The following is a 22,748-nucleotide window of genomic DNA, read 5'->3' as shown; positions in this document are numbered from 1 at the left end:
TTGGCAGTGTCCCTGTCAAGACTTGAACAAACTCCTAATGCCCTTACTAGTGAGTTAGTCAGCAACAACTTCTGTGGTCGCCTGACTGCACGAACACAACTCCCAACCATGTTACCTAAAACAGAAGAGGAATGACATGAGCAGAGCTGCAATATCCCTCATGGCCACCATTTCGCAGAGACCTGCACTTCCCTATCTGTGACTAGTTTTATTGCTGCAGGACAGTTAACAGTGGACACTTTACATGAAGAAAAATGTATAAAAATATTTATTCAGCATAATAATCCAGAAGTAGAAAATATACAAGTGATACAAGAAAATGCCTAGGCTACTACGTGCCATTAAGTGCAGCAACATTCTTGCCCGTATTTGATGTACTTTGTCAGGTACAGCTTCCAATTAGCCTCCTGTAGCAGGACAGCCAGCCCTGCGCTGCTCAGGCAGGTGCCAAGGTGCTTGTGAAGCCCCACATCTCCTCTTGCGACTTCCGCAGACGGAGCTTTCACTCCTCTGGCCCACAGAATGACCACACGCCGTACTTGAGATCTCCAGTTTGAAATATCTGATATCCAGGCACATTTGCAAGCACAGAACCAACTCCTACAAGACTTGGCACATCAAATCTTGACCATTTTGTGTCAGGACTGCCGCCACCTCCCAGCGATTCCCGGAGCAGGAAGCACTCTGTACCATTACGATCCGGATCCTCCTCCTAGGTACTCTCCAAAGGCCACCTTCTGTAGATGCTCAGAAGCACCCACAAAACAGTTAATACACACTTCCAAAGGATCATGGCAGGAACCACTTCCTACAGAGCAAACCACGTTTCCTATTTCCCATTCATCAAATGTGACTTCACGTAAGGTTTAAGGACACGCACGCAGGACGGTAACCACTGGGCTGTTTAACAAGTTCCAACTCCAGTTGCTCCTACTTGCAGCAACGACATTTACTAGGCTCATTTTACAGATAGACCAGAAAGAAGGAAACTCAGCTCACTTGCTTTGTCCTTTCACTATCAACTGCATTTAGCAATCAGATTTTCTCATGGAAAAACAGATGGCTCAGAGGTTGACAACGGAGGGCAGTTTCTTTCAACTTTTAAAAGTTGCTGCTTTTAATCCAGCCTGTCCTCTTTTTTGCCTTCTGTTGCCTCTGTAAAACGACTGGAGGAGCTCAACACCCATGGCAGAGACGCGCACGTTGCAAATGCCACTCGCATCGAATGGGAACATCCCCCACCACTCGTGGCATGGAGCCCGCAGGGGCTGAAAGGGAGAGAGAGGACAAGGCAGCACGAGACCTGCGCGGCCACTGCCCTTGCTGGGTGGGTAAAGTACTCTGAGTACTCTGTTCTCTGCGGCACTAACACTGTGTACAAAACCCAGCAATACGAACCCCTGCCTCATGGAGAGCACCTGTTAGAACTCAATGTACAAGACATGGGAAAAATTCGGTGTGGTTTGTACATGGTTTTTTTTTTTGCATCACTGGGGCTCTCCAAAGAATGGGAAAGCTGGAAACGTGCTCCTAGGCGGATGGAATGGGAAGGATAAAATACAAAGAATTACACGTTTTTCCAAACAGATCTGACACTGTAAATATCAATTTGGAAGATAAAGAATAATAAATATCAATTACCCTTTTGGAAAATCATCTCATATCCTTTCAGCCTCTTAGCAAACACCATAACTACAAATCCTCAGGAGTGGTATGAGTAAGCTGTAAAGCTATCAGGTGATGTGATGCAATCTATTTTTTATATTCTTGCTGTCTGCCTTTAAAATTTGCACTAGACTAATATGAAGACATTAGAGAGAATTCCCATTAATGGACAAGGAGTCCGTCCTTTCCCAAAGCTGACTCATCTTTCTTTTCTGTGATAGACCGTAAATCTCTCAGCGTCCCTCATAGCAGCTGCATGTTCTTCAGCATTTTAACCATCCATATCCGTAAACTTTCTTTTCCCATAATTCTGGACCAGACTGGAAACTGTGATTTGCGAAGCTTGTCCCTTTTCCCAGCACTGGAAGTCATTCAGCCCTTTCTGGCCAGCTCGAAATAAGGCTCGCTCCAGTTCATCCAGCCGAGCCACCAGCATTGATGTGTCTTCGTTGTAAGCATTCTGAGAGGAGTCCATGATACGACGAAAACGGCTAATAAATGTCTAAAGAAGATAAGCAGAATTACTGACAGATAAAGCAGAGGCTCCTTCAGATCAAATGCTAGAGGCGTGAGCTTTCAAGGCAGGGAAGCCAAAGATGGAAGCTCTTCCCATCTGCCTGCAACTGGTGAGGGGTCTGCCAGCTGCAGCCTGTTTGCACGCAGCACCTATTAATCTGGGATGCAAAAATGAACCATTTCCTGCATGAGCTGGGAGAGCAAATATCTGATACACTGGGTGGGAAGCATGCATGGGTTATATTTTGGCTGCTCCCTAGTGACAGGCTCGCGCAGTCCACAGGGTATAACACAATTACAATCTCTTCTAACTTCAGAAGCAATCAGTGCTTTAGTGCAGGTGGAGTGGATCTCACGCCGTGGCAGCTGTTGTAGGAACTTAGAAGCTGCAACTCGTGAATGGACCAGAAGTTATGCTAAACTGTCATTGAAACACATTCAGTATGCTGAAAACACACTAAAAGCACAAACACACACAGAAAGCCTCAAATCTCTAATAGATAATATTTTAAAAAGCAGAAAGACATATTTAAAGATTTTACACCCAAATAGATTTAAAGATTTTATACACAAAATATAAGGAGGGAGGAGAAAAAAAAGGTCAAAACTCTTTGAAAACTGTGCTTCTTTATTTCAGAAGTGGGTTTTAGAAACACATTTATTCTATAACTCTCACTTTGGCTTTGTAAGCACTAAATAGCTAACTTTCACATGTTCTATTGCTAGTTCTTGAATATTTATGGGAGGGTTTTTTGGTGTGTTTTTTTTTTTCTTTTTTAAAGTCAAACAGCACAACTCCCCTCTTGTTTACTTTTAACATAGTGAAATCATACCAAGCTAAACTGGGTCTTCTGCTAAGATGTACATTAGCAGAAAGAGAAAAGATGAGGAAAGGTGTGGTCACCTCCTCAATGCAGAAAGCAAGCCTTCGATGGACCACTCCAAGTAAGCAGCAGTGTTTGAAAGCATCTCTGCACCAGCTTTTATAGAAAGAAAGGAAGGAAGAGAGAGGAAGAAAAGCCAACAGCAATCATCCCAGACTACTTAAGAGAGCTGGCTGAAGAAAGCTCAGAGCTGTTAGTGGTTACCTTTAAAAGCTCAGGGTGCAGAGAAGAGTTTGCAAAAGTCCGGAAACATGCAAAGATGTTATCTGTCTTTTAAAGGAGAAAGGGGAGATAGGGAGGAAGGAAGGAAGAGCCAAGGAATTATAAATTCATCAGCATCAATTCCTGGAAACATACTGGAACAAATAAATAAAATGCATAAAACTCTGGAAGAAAATAAAGAGAGGTGTAACGGCCAACATGGATTTGCCAAGAGACTTGGGCAGACTGGGTTAGTTTCCTGTTATGGCAGGATGCCAGTCATGGGGCACTCTTGTAAGACTTAGCTAAACTGCCCCTAGGTGGCTGGTAAAGACAATTATTCATAGTTCCTGTTAGGAAGAAAGAACATATCGAGCAGAGTTCTACCGGGAGCTAACTGGAACCGAGTAGTATTTAACAATTTCATTAATGAGCTTACTAATGGAATATATATCGATTAGATTAGCAAGCAACATGCAGGAATAGGAGGGATGACTGCAAGCACACTGTGGGGCAGAACAATAATTTACAAGTGATGCTGACAGAACAGAAACATGGTCTGAAAACAACAGGATGTAATACAGCTGGGACTAATGCAAGGTTCTACATTAAAGCAGATGTAAACTGTATGAATGCAGCATGAGGAATGATTGTCTGGTTATGCAGTCTGTACCACCTCACTGTGGACTGCAAACCAAACACGCGTCAATGTCACGCTATTAAGAAAAATAGGTATGCTGTGACACGATGAGGGTCTGAGCATCATGGTCTAGAAAATCCACAGGGTAGTCTTTTTGTTTTCAAGAGCACAAGGCAGGTCCTGAGCAGTAGAACATGTGCTGTTCCGGATGCTGCATGTCAAAGCAGAGGCAGATCAACTGGAAAAATACCAGCAGTGCACAGATCCGAGGTTAGGAAGCAAGACCCACAATGAGGTATCAAATGAATTGGGGACTGTTTATCCCAGATTGAAGAAAACTAGTGTTCAAATACATAATAGCCTGATGCAGGAAGGGAAAGAATCATCTGTTCTCAGCATTTACTTTGTGTGAGACAAACAGAACAGAGCTTGTATTGCTGTGAAATAGATTTAGTTTAGTTTAGTTTAGGAAACCTCCTGAGACTAGGACGGTGAAGCACTGGAACAATTGCCCAGAACAGTATGAAGTCTTATCATTAGAGAGCTTTAAAAATAGTTTAGAAAAATAAAAATAATAGAAGGCAAATTATTTAATCTGTACCCTTGCTGCAAGGTAGAATTAAAATTGTGTGTCCTCTAGGCCTGTTTTACAGGATTTTCTGAAAAACTGTATTTACAGCGTGGAAACTCCAAGCTAAAATTCCACGCCTGGATGAACACTTGAGGCTTGCACTGACATCACGAGAATCACAGAATCATTCCAATTGGAAAAGACCTCTAAGATCATCTAGTCCAACCTTTAACCTGGTACTAAAGTCCACCACTAAACCATGCTGCTAAGTTCTACATCTACACATTTCTTGAAGACCTCCAAGGATGGTGACTCAACCACTTCCCTGGGCAGCCTATTGCAACGCCACACAACCCTTTCAGTAAATAAATTTCTCCTAAGTTCCAACCTAAACCTCCCCTTGCGCAGCTTGAGGCCATTACCCCTTGTCTTATCGCTGGCTGTGCAGTTGCCTAAAAGGGTCCTACAACAAGAGGTAGAAATCCCTAATCGATTCAGACTTCATTTGGTTTAAAACAAGGTATTCTTCTGGAAGACTGCTGAGCAGCTGGGAACAAGAAGATGGAAAAACATACAACCAAATTTCAAGATTCAGTTCTAATACTTGCCTGCAGGATAGTCTGAGCTATCTCGGGATTCTCTGGGTTGTCAAAATTCAGGAGCTGGGAGCCAAACCCGTAGTAGTATGGCCCCATTTTATGCAAATCAACCACGTTGGCATCAGCACTGAAGACTGTCCTCCAGGCTTCCTTGTAAATCTTTGGCAGTTCCACCGAAATTATTCTTCTTTTGCTGTCGTGCAACCCTTTAGCCAGCCACATCGGTATTTCCAGCTTTGAGCCCTGCACAAATGAGAAAAAAGCAGAAGAAGAAAAAAACAGCGGCTAAAACCTGAAGGACGCCCTCGCCTCCACTTCCCGGCGTGCCCCGCGCCGCCGCGCCGGCCGCCCGCCGCGGGCTACCTCCGCGCGGGGGCTGCCGGGAGTTGTAGTCCCCGCCGCTGAGTTACCTCCGGGATCGAGTCGCCCGAGCCACCGGCGGCCCCTTGGCCCAGCGCGAAGGCCAGGCGGGGCAGGCTGCTCTCGGCGCGACCCGGCAGCTTCTCCTGCGACATGAGGATGTCGTCCAGCGACAAGAAGTTCTCCTCGGAGCCCAGCCCGGGACCCACGGGGAAATACGCCTCGGACATGGCCGGCAGGGCGGGCGGCGGAGCGGCGGAGGCGCCGGCCGCCCCCCGGACAGCCGCGCATGCGCGCTGCGGCAGGCCGGAGCAATCGGCGGCCGAGCCCGGCGCCGTCGCCTCAGTCCCGCAATGGCATCTCCAGTCCGTGACTGAGGCACAAAACCACATTTGTAGCAGTTTATTAAACCTTGTACCATTTTATTTTGTACTGAGAAAATAAAGCACAAGCCACAGAGACAGGGAATTTGCGATGACGTACTTCCGTCCCTTACACACCCTTTATGTACCATAGCAGTATATGCTATAAAAACGGAGCGAGCCAACAGAGAAACAGCAAGCTTTTTGTGAGCTGCGCTGTGAGGGATTTGTGAAAATCTAAACGCTGATAATTTGTTAGACAAGTACAAGAAACAGAGACCAAAAAGCAGAAGAAATGTGTGCCTGTGTGTTTGTAATGTGTTTGTGATGCCCCAACACTGCTGATTTTAGAACGTCCCCTTTTCCCATTATCAGGCACGTTAAATCCTGACGACAGTGCATGGTCCTGAAAAGAAAGCTCACTGTTAAGGGTCATTTCTTGTAAGGTGCTGAGTTTTTATCTACAGTACAGAGAACAAACTAAATTAAGAGTTAGCAATCTCAATTGTTTTACTATGTTGTTGTTGGGCTTCTTTTCAATGAGAGATGAAGTCTTTCTCTTTGAAAAACACACTGTTCTATCTCTGCACATATTCCAAGTGAGTTACAGAGCAGTTTCCAAAAGCTCTTTCTAAAGGGCAGTTCTGATAAAATTATAATTTGCTGAATTGGATTAGTAAAAATATTCCCTGTTCAGTCAGGTTTAGGGAACGAATAGCTACGTTAAATATAAAAGCTTACGCTGTGAGCAAGAAGAGAGAATGACGTAAGTAGAACATGCTGTTTTTATAGGTTGCAGAAGTCAGGCATCTGCAAAAAGAAGAAAATCACTGTTTCTCCGTGTCCCAAAATGCCTCAGCCTGTAGTGTGTGATAGTGAAGGCACAGAGACCTGGAGAACCTAAGTTACTGAGCAGATTTGAAATATAACGCAAACGAAAAGATGTTTGCACTCACTGTAAAATCAGTTGAAGAGTTGTTCTTTTGTGAGAATTTAAAGAATTATGGGTGTTTGCCAACCAAAATTATATCACCCCTTTTTATAACATTTGTCTTCTCATCCTGAAAAAGTTACTAGGCAGGTTGTTATCCTTGAACACTTGTGAATGAATCTTATTATAAAAATATGTCGTATCAGCCCAACATCCCAAACCATATTATATTTTCATACATACGATTTCAGAACCTCCCTGGAAGAAAAGGAATGGCCCGTGTCATAACCGAGCCTCCTTGTACTTGTGGATTTATAAACTGGAGACTTCGTCCTCCTGCTGCATTTGTGTGAAGTCAAAACTTTTTGTCACATGGGGCTACGCTAACAAATCAGACACTGAACCTTTACAGACACAAAGAATAACAGAATCCTTTAATAACCAGAGTAAGGAAAGGAGCAAAAGTGTGTAAGAAGAAGAAAGGAAAAGAGTTGAGAGAAGGCAGTGGAGGAGCAAAAGAGGCAGAAGGGGAAGGCAAATTCTAAAACCTGAGGAATAACGAAACAAAATACTACAGAAGTAAGTTTCAGCTGTGATGGTTAAAACCCAAATCACTTCCAGAAATGGAATGTAAATTGAGAGAAGTGAAAAATGTGGGAAAAGAATGAAAACTTAGAAATCAAGGGATACCAGCTGTGTCTCACCTATGTACTTCTTATCTCTTGAATACTGTAGAAGTCAGCCTATTTAACATCTCAGATAAATTCAGGGAAGCAAAATTATGTTCCCTGCTTCTTCTTGGGACTTTAATTTGGTCAGAGGAGGCTGATGTCTGTGATATCTGTACAGTTGCTGAGATGTGCCATGACACCGTGTGTCTCTGTGAGAGAGTCAGCTGATGCTGCCCTCTTAGGTAATTTAAATAGCGTTAAGCACATGAAGTAAGACAAATGAAAAACTGTGGGGATGTTGATGGGAGCAGCAGGGGAAGGGCTGGAGCAGGAAGTACCACTTCCTGTGATTTCTCCTCACCTTACATTTTAAGGTCAAAGTGAGAGAAAAAACATCATGGACTAAAGCATACCACAAACTGGGGTTGATACTGAGCCTTTTTTCCCCATCCCTTAGGGTCTTCGCTGCTGTATAAGATTGCAGCATGACTTGCCTTTCTTGTTTGTGCTTGTTATCAAGCAATCAGAAGCGCTGGCAGGGTTCCTGGCTGCCTTAAGTTGAGAGCCTCAGATGAAACTAGCTTCAGTGAGCTAGAATCTCATTGACTGATCCTGCCCAAGGATCCAGCATGTCTAAGCAGCACTCAGGCACGTGGTGTGCATGCTTCTGAGAGTGGAGCTTCCTCTTTGGTGATGTCTGGCTGATAGATAGTGACACGTGACGGCGTCTGTCATTGCCCTAAATCCCTGTTCTTTCTGATACTGCTCATATCATTCCTTTCCCTCCTGGAACTTCCACTCGGGAACAAATTTGCATTTCCTAATCAGTTTAATTGCCTATGGCAGTGGGAGTTCTTATTTGTAAGTAATGCCATATTGGATCTTTGATACAAGCTTTTGCAAGCCTTTGTTGTGCAAATGCAGGCATATAACCCAAGTAAACCAATTGGCTTCAGTAGGATTACCCATAAGAGAGTTAAATGCTAAGTCATATGAATAAATACCACTCCTGAAGAGGCAAATTCTGCAGTTTAGGACAACTTTAATTTTTGAAGGAAAAGGGGTTGCGGCACAAATCATCAGTTAAACCAAGAAGATAGTCAGTTTTCTGTTCAGTTTGTCTGCAAATGTGAGAGGTGTTTTTTTGCATTTGTTTTTTGTTCATTTGTTTGCTTGCTTGCTTTGCAACAGTATTAAAAATATATTAATATTTGCATCTCAAGGTATCATTCCTTCCTTAGAGGAATGAAGAAGGATTGTGTCACATGTTGCAGATAGGAGAACAGCCACAGAACAAGCAAAGGGATTTAGGGTAACTGAGCATCCTATGGGAAAGTAAAAATAGCATTTCTGGCTTCCAGCTTCTAGCCAGCATCTCTCAGACAGAAGTCAGCAATGTCAGCAAGGTCTCTGGCCAGCTGGTAATATTAATTTCAAAAATTTTAAGTACCTACTAAAAAGGAACACTGAAGTGATAAGATAAAATGCATGCTATAGTTGCTATTGCAAACAGGATTTTTAACAACCACAGTGAAAATAGAAGCAGTTCTAGAACTTTTCATTATTTTTTTTCCCGGCTGTCGTTCACTGCATGAATTCCTGTTATCATGTGGGAGTGGATTCAGCAATTTCCAAGGCATTTTTAACTGTTGTGTTGTTCTGCTGGTAAGTGAAAAGTCACACTCAGATCAGCAGCAAGCATTTCAAGAAGGTTTCTCGTTTTAAGGAATAGTGCAATATTGCTAAAACTTTTTATGATATAGATGGGAATGCCACCAATATTGTTGGTTTTTCTTGCATTTGGAGTTCCCTGGATGGTAATTTATTATTGTTTTTGTGTAGAAATGTGGAAAAATAGTAATTGTGATACCTGCCTTCAGCAGTTAGGAAATTAAGGGAATTGCCCAGGACAGTATATCTGCAGTCAGTTCCAAAGGAGTGAGAGCTCTGAACCTTTTGATGTCTGCGGGTGACTGCGGGTGCTATAAGTAGAACACTCACATGATATGGGTGAAAGAAAAATGCTGTGCATGTTCTTGAGAGGGAGACCCTTTCCCACCTGAAAAGTACACAAGCAACTGAGCAAAGCAATGAATCCTTTCTACAGTATCAAACATTAAGAATCAGCAGTTTTCTTTTTGTTTTGTCTCACGATTCCCAGCAAATGTCATAAGGAAACAATGGAAAGTGCTTTTCCAATTACATTGCACGCAATCTAACTCCATTGAACAAAAGGGTACTCAATGCCCAGAGACAAAAAAAAAATATGATCTAATGAATCAATCTTTGTGCATAGAAAAAAGCAATTGCTTTGCAGAAATTACGTGAAAAGTAGAAACTGATGACTTGTTGGAAAGAAAGATAGGAGGAAGGGGAGGGAGTTGCTCTATGAGCCTTACATTCTAAATGAAATAATGTTGGTGGGACTTTTTTTCTCAGCTATCAAGGGCATTTCTGTTAAAAGCAAACTAAAGCAAGGTAAAGCAAGCTAGAGCTAAATTTGCAAATTTTACCCCTGAAAAAATTAATAGCTTTTGTCTTTCAGACTAAAATAAGCAATAGTAATATCTGATTATATATAATTTTAAGATTTTCTTATATATGGTAATGTCTTCAATGGTAATTTTTTCCTTCATTTTAGGTTCTCACTCTTATTCTGTCTGGAGAGTTTTTTTTAGTGAGTTGCTGAAAACAAAGGCAACATTATTTATTTCTTAGTATCTAAGAGCTTGAGTTCCAGATCGCAGGGAGAGTCCATCTATATCATCTCACTTTGTGTGTAATCATTGAGTTACCCAAACATAAATGATAACAATTTTTCCACTGCCTTAATTTGTGGTTTCCTGTGTCTGGATTTTTGTTCGTTTGTTTGTTTTCCTTTATCCACTGTGTTGTCTGTACCAGTGACCCAAGATCAGTAGCTGGAGAGGATGGCACACGCATCTGCACTTCAAGTTTTCAACTGCCTGTGCTTTTCGAACTGTGCTTCCAGTGCTACCACATTACTCCAGCCCCTCTTCCATCGGCACTGGATGAGCAGAGTGCTGGAAATTCAGGGTTCTAGGAGACGGAGTCTCCCTTTGCTCTGTCCAAGTGTGAATGCTCCCATGGCTCCTGAGTATAGCCCTATCCAGCAGAATCTCTGAATACATTAAATCCAGTGCCTCTCAGCTGCTGCTTTTCATTTCTGGGCTGTGGATATCTGGTGAGACTGTCCCACATTTTTGAGGCAAGCTAGAATAGGAAAAGATCCAAACAGTTTCTTCTCTGATCACATATGGGAAGTGCAATCTAACAGCACCTGCTGGAGCACACTGCATCATGTCAAAAAGTAAAGAATCTTGCCCATAGCGTGTGAAGAGTTTTTTCCATCCTTCAACGTAAAAAGTGCCATACAAATGTCATGTTACACTGGATGTGTACTGAGAATTTGGTTAATATAATAGGATTATAATCAGAATTAGCGCACCAAAAATTCTATGTCCCAGTGGGAAAGACTATTAATACAATAACAACTAAGAAGCCCATGAGGAGCAGAGCAAAACAGTGTTTCTTGCTCGTATTCCTGGCATCTCTGGGAAACGGAGAGGTATCTGCTGCAAATTAGAGGAAACTGTCTAAGAGGTGGGCTGATGGCAGCTTTTCAAAGAGCTGCTCAAAGGATGCCTGTGGAGTCCGCAGCTTCTACCCACTATCACTTACCAGGCAGGAAGATGGGAACTTGTCAAGTGTGTGGGCAGAGTTTGAAATGTTAACCCTTTGAGTCTAAGGATTAAGAGGATGATGCTCTTCGTTCTGAACATCCCATCTGGAAGAAGTCCAGTGACTCAAGGTGTGGGGGAATGCAAAGAAGAGATAAGGCAAGGAGCCTGCATCGTCTGGCAGTTGAGTGGCCTGTAGCTCTGAGCACATCCTGTCATAGTGTATCCTCAAATCTGACAGCTTTTTTCATGCGTGGACTACTCTTTGATCCCTTAATTTTTATCTTATTTTTCATGAAACACCCCTGAAGCTGACTGGTGATATGTCTCATTGCCAGTAAGTCAACAGTGTGCAAGATTCATCAGCTAAATATTCAAGAATGTTATAATCAAAAGCAACAACAGCCTGTGAGATATTTTAAAAGTGCATATATTTTCTCTGGACTTAGTGGCTTGTACTCGGTGTCAGGTTTTATGACACAAACCCAGATTTGGATTTTTGGCAGGGTTTTAGTGTCCTCTAGGACAATCTGCATATTTTCAACTTTCTCTTTTTCTTATAATACTGTATTTACCATCAGAGCTAGTAAAATAACAGAGAAGCACATTCAGTGGGGTAGGTTTGGCAAACCCAGAGTAATCTCATTGAGATGAGAGATGGTTTTAGTCTTTATATTCATAATATGGGATTCAAAAATCTATCTTCTCACCATGAGATTTCAGGGCCAAATACTTCCATGGCATAAATAAATGTAAATCCACTAAAGAATGTGCAGTTATATCTGGTGCTTTTTTTTGTTGACAGTGTCTTCTAATATTACAATTATAATTCCTTAAAGATAAACCTTCTTTGATTGGTGCTTCAGTGCAAATGCTTTTCTTACCTTTTAACTGATGGTGTCCATCATGGAGAGTGCATTTCATGAGTGTTTTAGGTAACATGTTGTATGCATTTTATCTTTTCCCATGTGTTCTCTCTGAGACTTGTATGCAGTCCCAAGTTATTTCTCTGCTTCATTTTTATATGCCTGCAATTCTATGGCTTTCTAGTAGAGATGTCCAACTGGAGGCTAGCTGTTTTTACTTCAGGTGAAACAAGGTGGGGTTTGTGGGTCTGTGAACCGTGGCCTGTGGTTTGTAGCAAGTTCATTCCACAGACTGAGGGTCAGCTCTGTGACAGATTTTAGATGGCTGACTCTGTCAGGAGGTAGTACCAGTGGGACGTGAGGTGCAAAGAGGACTCCCCAGCTCTGTACCTATGGCTTGCTGTTTTCCTGTGTGGATGAGCTTTGTTCAGGCATAGAAAATTCTGTTCAAAACAGAACCGAGGGAAGGAGATGAGAGTCTTGACCAAAGGAGACCTGTTTGATGTATCTCGGTGCACGCAGTTTGGGCCAGTGTCAGACTGGCTCGTGGACTGGGCAGCTGCGAACCTCTTGCTGCCCTCAGTACTTCATTGTCCCTTTTGCACAAAGGGTTCCAAAAACAGAGCTGGTTAGCATATCTGAGATGTTAATCATGTGAAATGTGTGAGTCAAACCCTGATGATAAAGATCTAATACAATTACCAAAAATTGCAGCAGGTTGCAAGTCTCCTTTGGCTTTGAACATTTTATTACAGAGCACTATAAAGGGTCAGGCTGCTCCACCATCTGCCTGCCGATAGGAAGTAGTAAATGAATTCCTCTGTTTTGCTTTGCTTGCATGAGCAGCTTTTACTTTCCCTATTAAACTTAATCCATGTGTCTTTTCACTTTCCTTCTATTTTCTTCCCATTCTGTAGGAAAAGGGAGAGTTAGTGTCTGGGTGGGTGTTTGCTGCTGGCTGGGGTCAAACACTGGAAAACTGACACTTAGCTCCTGGTCTTAATAAACGTTGCTCATCTTGTTTCCCTGCATGAGGTTACATTTTGTTGCAGAATGGCCCTATGCTTTTAAATTTTCCCTTGCATTCAATTTCCTTCCTGACAATTAGTTGAGGAATTAATGGCATGATCACAGTTCACTCTGACTGCCCAGAACAAAATAGCTAGCTATTTCATAGAGTCATAGAATCATTAAGGTTGGAAAAGACCTTCAGGCTCACCTGGTCCAACCACCCCCTACCACCAATGTCACCCGCTAAACCATGTCCCTAAGCACCACGTCCAACCTTTCCTTGAACACCCACAGGGACGGTGACTCCACCACCTGCCTGGGCAACCCGTCCCAATTCCTAACCACTCTTTCTGAGGAGAAATGTCTCCTAATTTCCAACCTGAACCTCCCCTGGAGCAACTTGAGGCCATTGCGTCTTTTCCTATTGCTGGTTATCTGCAAGAAGAGGCCGACCCCCAGCTCCCCACACCTTCCTTTCAGGTAATTAGATAGGCTCTCCCCTGAGCCTCCTCTTCTCTAGACTGAACAACCCCAGTTCCCTCAGCCACCCCTCATAAGACTTGTGTTCCAGACCCTTTTCTGCAAAGATGATTAAGAGTGACACACTTAAAAATATAAATAATCCTTTAGATTTCAGAGTTGATGTATCCTGGAAACCCATCCTCCTGAGACGTCACAGTAATGGTATTGTTTCCCTTCCTTATTTCAGCAAATTGGTGCAAAAATTCCTTGCATGCCTGACTTTTGCTCTCTGTCCAGCTCTTCTGTGAGCTCTCCATTTCACCAAATCCCCCTTTATTTATGGCATGATAGTTGTAAGACCTAACTACCCCTGGATAATGTAATAACATACCATTTGTGTCCTTTGCAGGTTCGTGGCTCTGACAGCATAAGCTTGGTCTTGCAGTCCCTGAACTTGATTTCACTGGTAACATTTCCTGCTGTGAAGGTTTGTAGTATGAATGCCATAACTCCAGGTGAGAGATTTGTTTGTTACTCTGCCTTACCATCAGCCCAGTAGTGCAATGGCATCATGTCCCAGAACCAATGTGACTTTGACTGTAGACAAAAAGCTGCTGAATACAGTGTACTGTCTTTAACAATAAAAATTATAAAGCATTTTAAAGTATATGGGGCAGACTTGCTAAGTGATTCTTGTCTAGCTTATGAACATGCCTTATGAAGCATACAGAGCATAAGGGGTCAATTCTTGAAGACATTCTGTCTTACTGTGCTAGGTGTAATATTTTCTGGCCCTTGTATATGTACATAGCTTCGTCCATCAAAGAAAATGGTAATGAGTTTGCACACCAAGGAGACAATAAATCCCAGTTCCCCTTCAGTAATGTATAATGTCAACAAAAGCCTTTGATGAATGCAGCTTCTTCTTAATTAGATGCTTGAGCAGGAGGTTAATCCATTTATCTCAAATTCTAATTGTACTATGAATTTCTTGCTGTTTTATGCCTAAGTCCATGATCATATTTATCTTCCTAGAACCTTTAAAGAGTCATACTCATAAATTAATATTTCTGGAAAGTTGAATTATTGTATTCTTATCTGTATTCCTTTCCTCAATATATGTGTATGTAAATATTCTGAAATCCTCATTCCATCAGCCAAGGGTATCCTACAACATAATTCCACAGTTGCAGCTATATGCCATTTCCACAGTAGTGACATCTGACCTTTAAAAAACATGGATTTTGCCACCAGTTAGGACAACCTCACTCATAATCAGGGGAAGTTAATTGATGGCAAAATCTGGTCTTCATGTGCTAGAATTACTGAATGCGCATGGTTTGCGGACTTGTCAGTTTTCACGTGTGTTAAAACTAAAAGCTTAGGTTGTGGTACTAATATATAAATCCTACAATCATATAGATCTAAAAATCATTCCTAGGAGATTCAGGGCATATCAATCAATTTGCTACACATCCATGTAGTTGCCTGAATGGCATACGTTTGCCTGGATACAGCTGATTCTTCTGAAAATATCCCCAGGCAAACGTTTTTTCCTTTGAACACAGTGTTGGCCTAGTTGGCAGTTCATGGTGTGTACTGCAATAGCTCCACCTGCTGAAATAAACAGCGAATCACTTGAAACTTCAGAAGGTAACAGCCAGGGGTATTCTTCCTCATACAGTCTGTGATATTATTGCCTCTCCGGATTTCTGTGTCTAGGGTGGGCTACATAAGACCAGACTAAGCAGACCATGTTGCGTTTTCTTTCTGTGAATGTGTACTGATACAAGGGAGGGAGGGACATGGCTGACATACAGTCAAGTGAAATAAATGGTAGTGAATGAAGTCACTTTATCAAAGTAGCCCAGTTTTATATGGGCTGCCATGTAGGACTTGGTGTGTGCAAACAAATATGTAATGGCACCATCCAAATTGTGCAGTGATATCTGTGAAGAGAGAAACTTACTGGAGTGTTGTTGTATTTTTTCTGCTGTGTTCTATGGTTTTAACTATCTATACTGGCTACCATTAAAAATAAAATCAAAAACAAGCAAACCAAAACCTAACACAGTTAGTTCCTGTGGCAGGTGACAGCTCCTCTGGCACCTATGGGCTCACAAGTTGCCAAATGATTGCTTTTCAATGGTATTACCAATGTCCTAGCTGACAGCTTCTCCCATTTAAGGGCTGACTCTCCAGTGTAGAATGTATTTCTCACTAAGGTCCCTGTCTCTCACTGCCGAAAGAATTCAGTTTGAGATGAGGCTGACTCTGCTCCCTTCCTTTAACTTCTAGCAGGACCATTCATGGCAGGCACTGTGTATCTGCGTTGATATACAGCTGGGCTCAGGTTAGTTCTAAGTATGTATAAATCCAAATGATACCTGCACAGGTATCCTTGCATCTCATTTTAGACAAGAGACTAATTTGTAGATGTCTGTTTTGGATGCATCTGGCAGGCTGTATAAGCAAAGGTATCTGTTATCTGATAGGCAAACACAGAAGGGTTTCTTGCACTGTCTGCATTGGGAGGCTAAAGCAACTCCGTGCATTACCTCCTGCTTCACTTTATTTTGTTCACCCTCCATTCTCTTAGTTGGCGAGTTGCTAGCTATGTTTGTGTATCTCATCATTACCTTGAAACAATCCTGCTACTGCGAGGTGAAGCAAAGCCACAGGGAGGGGAGCCCCAAGTCTATGAGAGGAGCTGCCGGGACAAGGCCGTCAGACCCAGAACCCTTCCGTCAGTGTGCGTGGCAGCAGGCACTGAAAGGATGATCTGCGTATGTGTGGGCTGAGCTTAGAACTGGGATTTCTGCTCCCTGCTCTGCCATGGATGCGGTTTGTGACTTGGAGAAAGTCAGTCCTCTGTTTTCCAGTTTCCCTATCATCAGAGAGAGCCTTTGGGCCCCATAGACATCTCTTGCCTCACCAAGATGGGAAGGATTAATTAACTTGTACATTTCAAGGCTTGAATTGCCATGCGGGGCCAGACCCTGCTTCGGCACATCAAAGGAATGTTTTATGGTTGACTCTGAGGGGAGGAGGACTGTGGTCCAAGTGCCTACAGAAAGACATACCCCACAGTGACAGGGTAAGTTAATGCCTACATTCCTTCCCTTCTCTCCCCCAAACATCTCTGTTTGCTTTTCTTATTAAGTTAATAATATTCTTACTTAGTCTTCAGGCTCAGTTTTCTCCTGAGCATTGTTTTCCCCTGCTTTTCCTTCTCACAGAGCTCTTCTGCTTGAAAAAGGTATTTTGATTTATACCATGCTCCTGACTTGGAACTAATAAGACTCATCTGATCTGGTGAGTCAGGGGGAGTTCCTCTGCATCTCTGCCTTGGGGACTGAATGAAGCAGAGGTTCTGCACAAAATAGACATGGGATCGGGTAATTAAAATTTGGGTAAAGTGTATGTTAATTATATACTAATGGTACGCTAAGTGTATACTAATTCATTATAAAAACACGCCTGTTTTACCATGAAGGCATAATTTTAACAGGAAATAATGATTTCAGTTCCTCTCTGCCTTTGACAATGTTGAAAACAGGGTTAAGTTGATGCTGAGCTTTATTTGAATACTACACTGGATGTTTCTGTTTAGTCAAAGACTTATTTATTCTCCTCTTAAACTTCTTAGAGTATATGTATCCTTTTTAATGCAGCACATGGTCTTGCAACAAAGTCTTGCTTTCTGGTTATGCTGTTAGTATTTTGGGGCACATAATCTCAAAGGGGATGAGAAGTCTTCATGACAAGATCTTCAAAATTAGCTCAGAGATGTCAGTGTTGGATCCAGGCTGCCGAGGTTGCATATGGCACTGAACAAGTCATTTTTACCAAAAGCCAAAGAGGTACCAAAGTGCCTAACTCACAAGTGGAACCTTAGAGACAGGAGGAAGTGGCACTGAGGAGAAGCTTGTAATCTAATGCCACAACGTAATTTAACCCAATTAACAAATTGTGCAACAGTCTGGCTGTTCTTCTTTGTGCCGTTTGTAAGAAGGGGACGGCAGCATCGTCCTCGTTCAGAGGTGAGTTAAGAAGTTACACCAAAGACTGAGTGCTCAGAGACTGGGACAGTGGAAGGGCTCATCTCAGCCCAGACGACAGTGGGCAGGAATCCCCGACCCAGAAAACAGTGTCCAGGGATCAAAGCAAAATCAGGAGGGGATACAAAGTTCATGCTGATGACATCACCTTGACATCATGCAAAGTTGACTGGTGTAGTATCAGCCATTCCTTGTTACCTGTGGCCTCAGGTTCACCTGAAACCGTAGGATACCTTTTGTTGGTTTTGTTAGCAGCGGAACATTCCAGCCATCACTCCGGAGAGAGGGAAGGAGGACAGTCAGAGCAGAGCATGTACCCAGTGAACCTGAAAGTAAAACATAACTATTCGTCCTTTTACAGCAGTTACCTCTCCTCTGTCAGCAGAGTGGGATTCCTATAACAAATGCTATAACGAATCGAGTTGCTGAGATAGGCTAGCAAGTGTGTAGCTTCCAAATCAACCAAAGGAATAGCTATTGCTTTCATAATCTCTTAGATTTGGCATTATTCCTTCAAAATCCATCATTTGTAGGAAAGTATTGTTATTTTTACAAGTGACCTGACTGCTATTTTCAAGTGTGGTGTTGTATATTTGACAGCACTTCAGGTATAAGAAGTACTGCCATTTCCTCCTGCCTGGCCTTTTTTTATGAGTCTTTCACTAGGCAATGGAAGCATAGGTAAAAGTTTTCATATGGAAAGCATTCTTGTAAAATCATAAATGATGGTGGCTAGTGAGTATTCCAGGGTGCATGACGTTCCTGGAAACATTTGCAAACATGTTTTTGTATCGTGTAATTTCAGTGGCTAGCAAAATTATCTTTGAAAAATCCCTTTAGTTGTGTTCCTCGGGAGTGGTGGAGTTTTTTTGTGTTCTGAAACCCGCGGCATTTGTTTAGGTTCCTAAACAATAATCTAACAGTAGATACCTGTTTAATAAAAATCCCCAAACTCTTCATCATGAGTTTCATGTGTGATGCATGCCTTACAGTCCTGAGAGTCAACTAGCAAGTCAGGCTGTTTTCTAGAGGACTAGCAATGGTGTTTGCATGTTTGCTTCTGTGCAATAGTGCTCTTTGATCTACAGCTGCAGAGATTAAGACCCTGCTAAGAGGATGTGTCTGGTTTAGAAGCTCTCTTTGCTGTGTTGCCAGTTCCCCTCTCATCTGTTAAAGCTGAGCTCCTTGTCTGCTGAATTCTGCTGAAAAGAAGAGCGTAACAGCTTTTATGTGAGACTTTGAGGCACTGTACCCTTACACATTGCAAAGCATTTTGTGCTAGATATGACAAGGCAGCAGTCATTCAGTCTGATTTACAAATGCGGGGAACTATGCAGTGCAGTTTGGGTTCATGAGGCTCTTTCAGCTTTGTCCTTTGATTAAGGTTATAAATTTGATGAGTGCAAGGGTACCTAGGGTATGCAAAGATATAGAACAAACTCTTCATGGCCTTGCCCTTTAATATCAAGAACATTCTCATTGGCTTCAACAAGCTAGCGATCACCCTGTGTCCATACAGTGTGGACACTCTATTTTCTCTCTCCACGTGGTTCAGTGTCACCCCCATCAATACTGCCATCCTGCACATGGCATTATCTGCATTGTAGTCTGTCATCAGCTCCCATTGTGCAGGTGGAAGAAAGGAGCCTGAGACTTTCCCTTTTTCTAGTGTGTGTTTCCAGTATCTTAATGTTTGAAGGTAATATTATTTGCTACGTTAACAATTGGACTTGATGATCTTAGAGGTCTTTTCCAACCTAAATGATTCTATGATTCTGTGATTATTAGTTCTGAATGGAAGCTTAAAGCCACTGTTCCTGTTTTTACAGGAGGTTAACTTGCGGTAGGCATTCAGTGATGTCAGGATGGTTCTGTGCAGCCACAGGTGGATGTTCATGCTCCGTGGGCTAGGAATGGTCCACATAAGGCCTGAGGCTCTGCTTACCTTTAATATGTCTATGTGGGTTTCAAAAACATGGTGACTCCCATCTATTTACCAGCTGCAGCTACTGAAACCATGACAAGGTATGCACTGATAGAGCTCCCTTGAGGTTTGAATGTTAGAGCAGATTGGTTTTCAACAGACTGCATAAGAAAATGATATGGTATTTCTCTTCTTTTCTCCCAGTCTTGCACTACTTTCTCATAGCCCCCACAATTTGCTATCAGCTGAATTTCCCAATAAATTCACACTGCAGACACAGCTATATTATTAAGAGGCTTCTTGAAGTGGTAAGAAAATGGCATTGCACTTAAACCCATCAACTTCTGCGACTCTGCTTGAATAGAAACAATTGTTGCATTGAGCCTTGAGATTCATAGCAGGGTTATCATATCTTTCCTTGGGTGCTGACATTACAATTGTATGTCAAACATTTCCTTACCACACGGGCATGTTTCTTCTGATGTTTGACAAAATGCAGGAGTCTATTTCTGATATTATAAAATTATTTTCTTAACTCTGTGGGGCTCTGGAGGAGTAAAAAAAAAAGCCCTATAGTACGTGTAGTCTGTTAAAAATGCAGTAATCACCTGTCTGTAGTTGCTCTCATGTCAAATCCAATGGTGATATAATTATTGCAGCCTTTCAATACTGAAAGGGGGCTTATAAAAAAGATGGAGAGTAACTTTATGCTCAGGCAGATAATGATAGGACAAGGAGGAATGGTTTTAAACTGAAAGAGGGGAGATTTAGATTAGATGTTAGGAGGAAATTCTTTACTCAGAGGGTGGTGAGGCACTGGCAGAGGCTGCCTAGAGAAGCTGTGGATGCCCCATCCCTGGAGGTGTTCAAGGCCAGGTTGGACGAGGCCCTGAGCAACCTGATCCTGCATAAGCATCCCTGCTTATGGCAGGGGGTTGGAAATGGATGCACTTTGAGGTCCCTTCCAACCCAAAACATTCTATGATTCTGTGAAAATAATGCAAGTTTCAGACATCATACAGTGATATTTTGCTAATCATGGGGATTTCATACAGTCCTTTCAAATTCCTCTCCCCATTTTTAGGATATTTGAATGGAAGTTGGGATTTGATCATTGATTAACCTTTAAAGTGGCTCTTGGAGGGTCTGGCAATTTCACAGAGGTGATATGAAAGGAACTCTTTCACATGCTGCCAATGTCCCAGACCAAATTAAGCCCCCTCCTCCAGCAGCTGATCACAGAGCTGTTGGAAGTCCATTGGCAGTGCAGGCAACATGCACAGTGGATGCTCTGAAACCCAGACAATGAGAGAAGTCCTTGCACTAAGATGTTGACATCTTGTATTAGAGTGAGTAATGTGCTGGGATGTGTGCCAGCCTCCAAGACCTTCACAGGATGGCTGCAGCATAAGCAATTTCAGCGTCAGTTAATTGCACTTGAAAACACTGTGGTGGTTGTGATATCTACACACAAAATAGACGGTGATATAAAGTGATGCCTCAGGACATGGTGACTTTAACATGAAGGAATCAATGAAGGACTTTGAAGTCACCTCTTGTTTTCTTTGCAGATATTTCTCTTTCATCTCATGCTGGCACTAATTCAATGTGGGTTTTTTGTTGTTGTTAGGTTTTTATGGTTGTTGTTTTAATACTAAAACCCAGGGATTCAGTTAACGCATATAAAGAGGACTGCTGGGATGCAGTTGTTAGTCTGTAACACTATAGGGTGGTAATGGCTGACCTGCAGCAGTTTATTCACTTAACCACATCTGCATCCACCTTAATGTACTGCAGCAATGACTCCCGTTATCATGTCTGTACTTCTGTACTTATCCTTTTCTCCTTAAACACAGTTACCCCAAAAGACAAAGGCTCCAGTGCCTATTTAGTGTAAAAAAAGGAAAAGGAATGAGAGAGATCAGGAGCGCTGCCTCTCTCATTTTATGGCCTGCTAGGTGACCCTTTGCATCTCAGGGTCTGTTTCCTATCCTCTGTAAAAGGGTGTAACTTTTCTGGGTTCTTTGGGATCTGCAGAAGAAAAGCTTTGTAGCTGTGTTAGTACAAATTCTTTCCCGTGATCCCCTGGCATTAGCTCAGTCTCTCAGCAGCTGTCATCGGGCTTGTCCAGAATCTCCTGCAGAATTTCTTCAGAATCCCTCATGTCAGCATCAGGGGCAGCTGAGAACAGTAAAGGAAGTTATGTTCAAATCTTTTGGGGGCTACAAAGTATGTTTTTCATTCCAATATGAGTAGATATAGTTTTCATAACGCCCTGGCTGTAGTAAAGCACTTGAAATAGTTCTCTCTGCAATCTGTTCACCTAAGCTGGCAGCCTTTTTCACACAGCAGGACCTGCCCATCCCAATGGAAATTTTTTGTTCCTTTGTCTTGCAGCTAGAGAATCCCGGAGAACCTTGTCCTGCTGCCATTGGCCTGTCCTGCTTGCACAAGGGGGTTTCAATGGTGAGGGCATTACAGCTGCCCTCAGTGCTAAGGGGAAGAGCCATGGGTCCTCTGATGCTTGTTTGCCTGTGCCAGCATCTCATCAGTCTGTATGGGTTTATATGTAAAAACAGCTGCAGCTGTGTTTTCTCATTGTTGCAGACAGAAAATAATGAGTCACTTAACATGGCCTTCCAACCAAAATTGTGTGTACCTTAATTGCTCTCTAGTTTCTCTTTCAGTGAATTTTGCAGAATATACATGAAACAGCTAAGTTCATAAACGTGAGCAAATAATACCAGTTTATTTTCTTGATATCATTGCTAGAAAATCATAGAATCATAGAATGGCTTGGGTTGGAAGGGACCTTAAAGAGCATCTAATCCCAAACCCCTGCCGCGTGCAGGGACACCTCCCACTAGATCAGATTGCTCCAAGCCCCATCCAACCTGGCCTTGAACATTTCCAGGAATGAGGCATCCACAGCTTCTCTGGGCAGCCTGTGCCGGTGCCTCAGCACCCTCAAAGTAAAGAATTTCTTCCTTATATCTAATCTAAACCTGCCCTTTTTTGGCTTAAAGACATTCCTCCTTGTCTAATCACCACACTCCCTGACAAAGAGTCCCTCCCCAGCTTTCCCGAAGCCCCCTTTAGGCACTGGAAGGCTGCTGTAACGTCTCACCAGAGCCCCCTCTTCTCCAGGCTGAACAATCCCAACTCCCTCAGCCTGTCATTGTAGAAGAGGTGCTCCAGCCCCTTGATCATTTTCATGGCCTCCTCTGGACTTGTTCTAATACATGCATGTCCCTTCTTGTGCTGGGGGCCCCAGAGCTGAACTCAGGGCTCTCCAGGTGGGGTCTCACAAGAGCAGAGCAGAG

General features: G+C 42.6%; 1 protein-coding gene across 1 annotated transcript; it reads right to left on the bottom strand.

Annotated features, from left to right (window-relative positions):
- Positions 1-245: 245 nt before the first annotated feature.
- On the bottom strand, positions 246-5,733 carry GINS3 (GINS complex subunit 3). Its single transcript, XM_040571273.1, has 3 exons — positions 5,487-5,733; positions 5,086-5,319; positions 246-2,167 (listed from the first exon to the last, which is right to left on the bottom strand). Exons 1-3 carry the CDS (start codon positions 5,664-5,666, stop codon positions 1,937-1,939), a joined length of 645 nt encoding a protein of 214 aa, XP_040427207.1. The 5' UTR covers positions 5,667-5,733; the 3' UTR covers positions 246-1,936.
- Between the last annotated feature and the right edge of the window lie 17,015 nt (positions 5,734-22,748).

The sequence above is a fragment of the Cygnus olor genome, chromosome 12, assembly GCF_009769625.2.
Source record: "Cygnus olor isolate bCygOlo1 chromosome 12, bCygOlo1.pri.v2, whole genome shotgun sequence".
Taxonomy (NCBI): Eukaryota; Metazoa; Chordata; class Aves; order Anseriformes; family Anatidae; genus Cygnus; species Cygnus olor.
Note: the sequence above shows the minus strand (reverse complement) of the source record. Positions and strands in the feature narration are given on the sequence as shown.

Excerpts from the sequence above, each read along its gene's own strand:
- GINS3 (XM_040571273.1), bottom strand. The coding sequence starts at position 5,666 with ATGTCCGAGGCGTATTTCCCCGTGGGTCCCGGGCTGGGCTCCGAGGAG. Across the intron at positions 5,320-5,486 it reads CGGGCGACTCGATCCCGGAG|GGCTCAAAGCTGGAAATACC; the intron begins GTAACTCAGCGG and ends TCATTTGTGCAG. Across the intron at positions 2,168-5,085 it reads TAGCTCAGACTATCCTGCAG|ACATTTATTAGCCGTTTTCG; the intron begins GCAAGTATTAGA and ends TATCTTCTTTAG.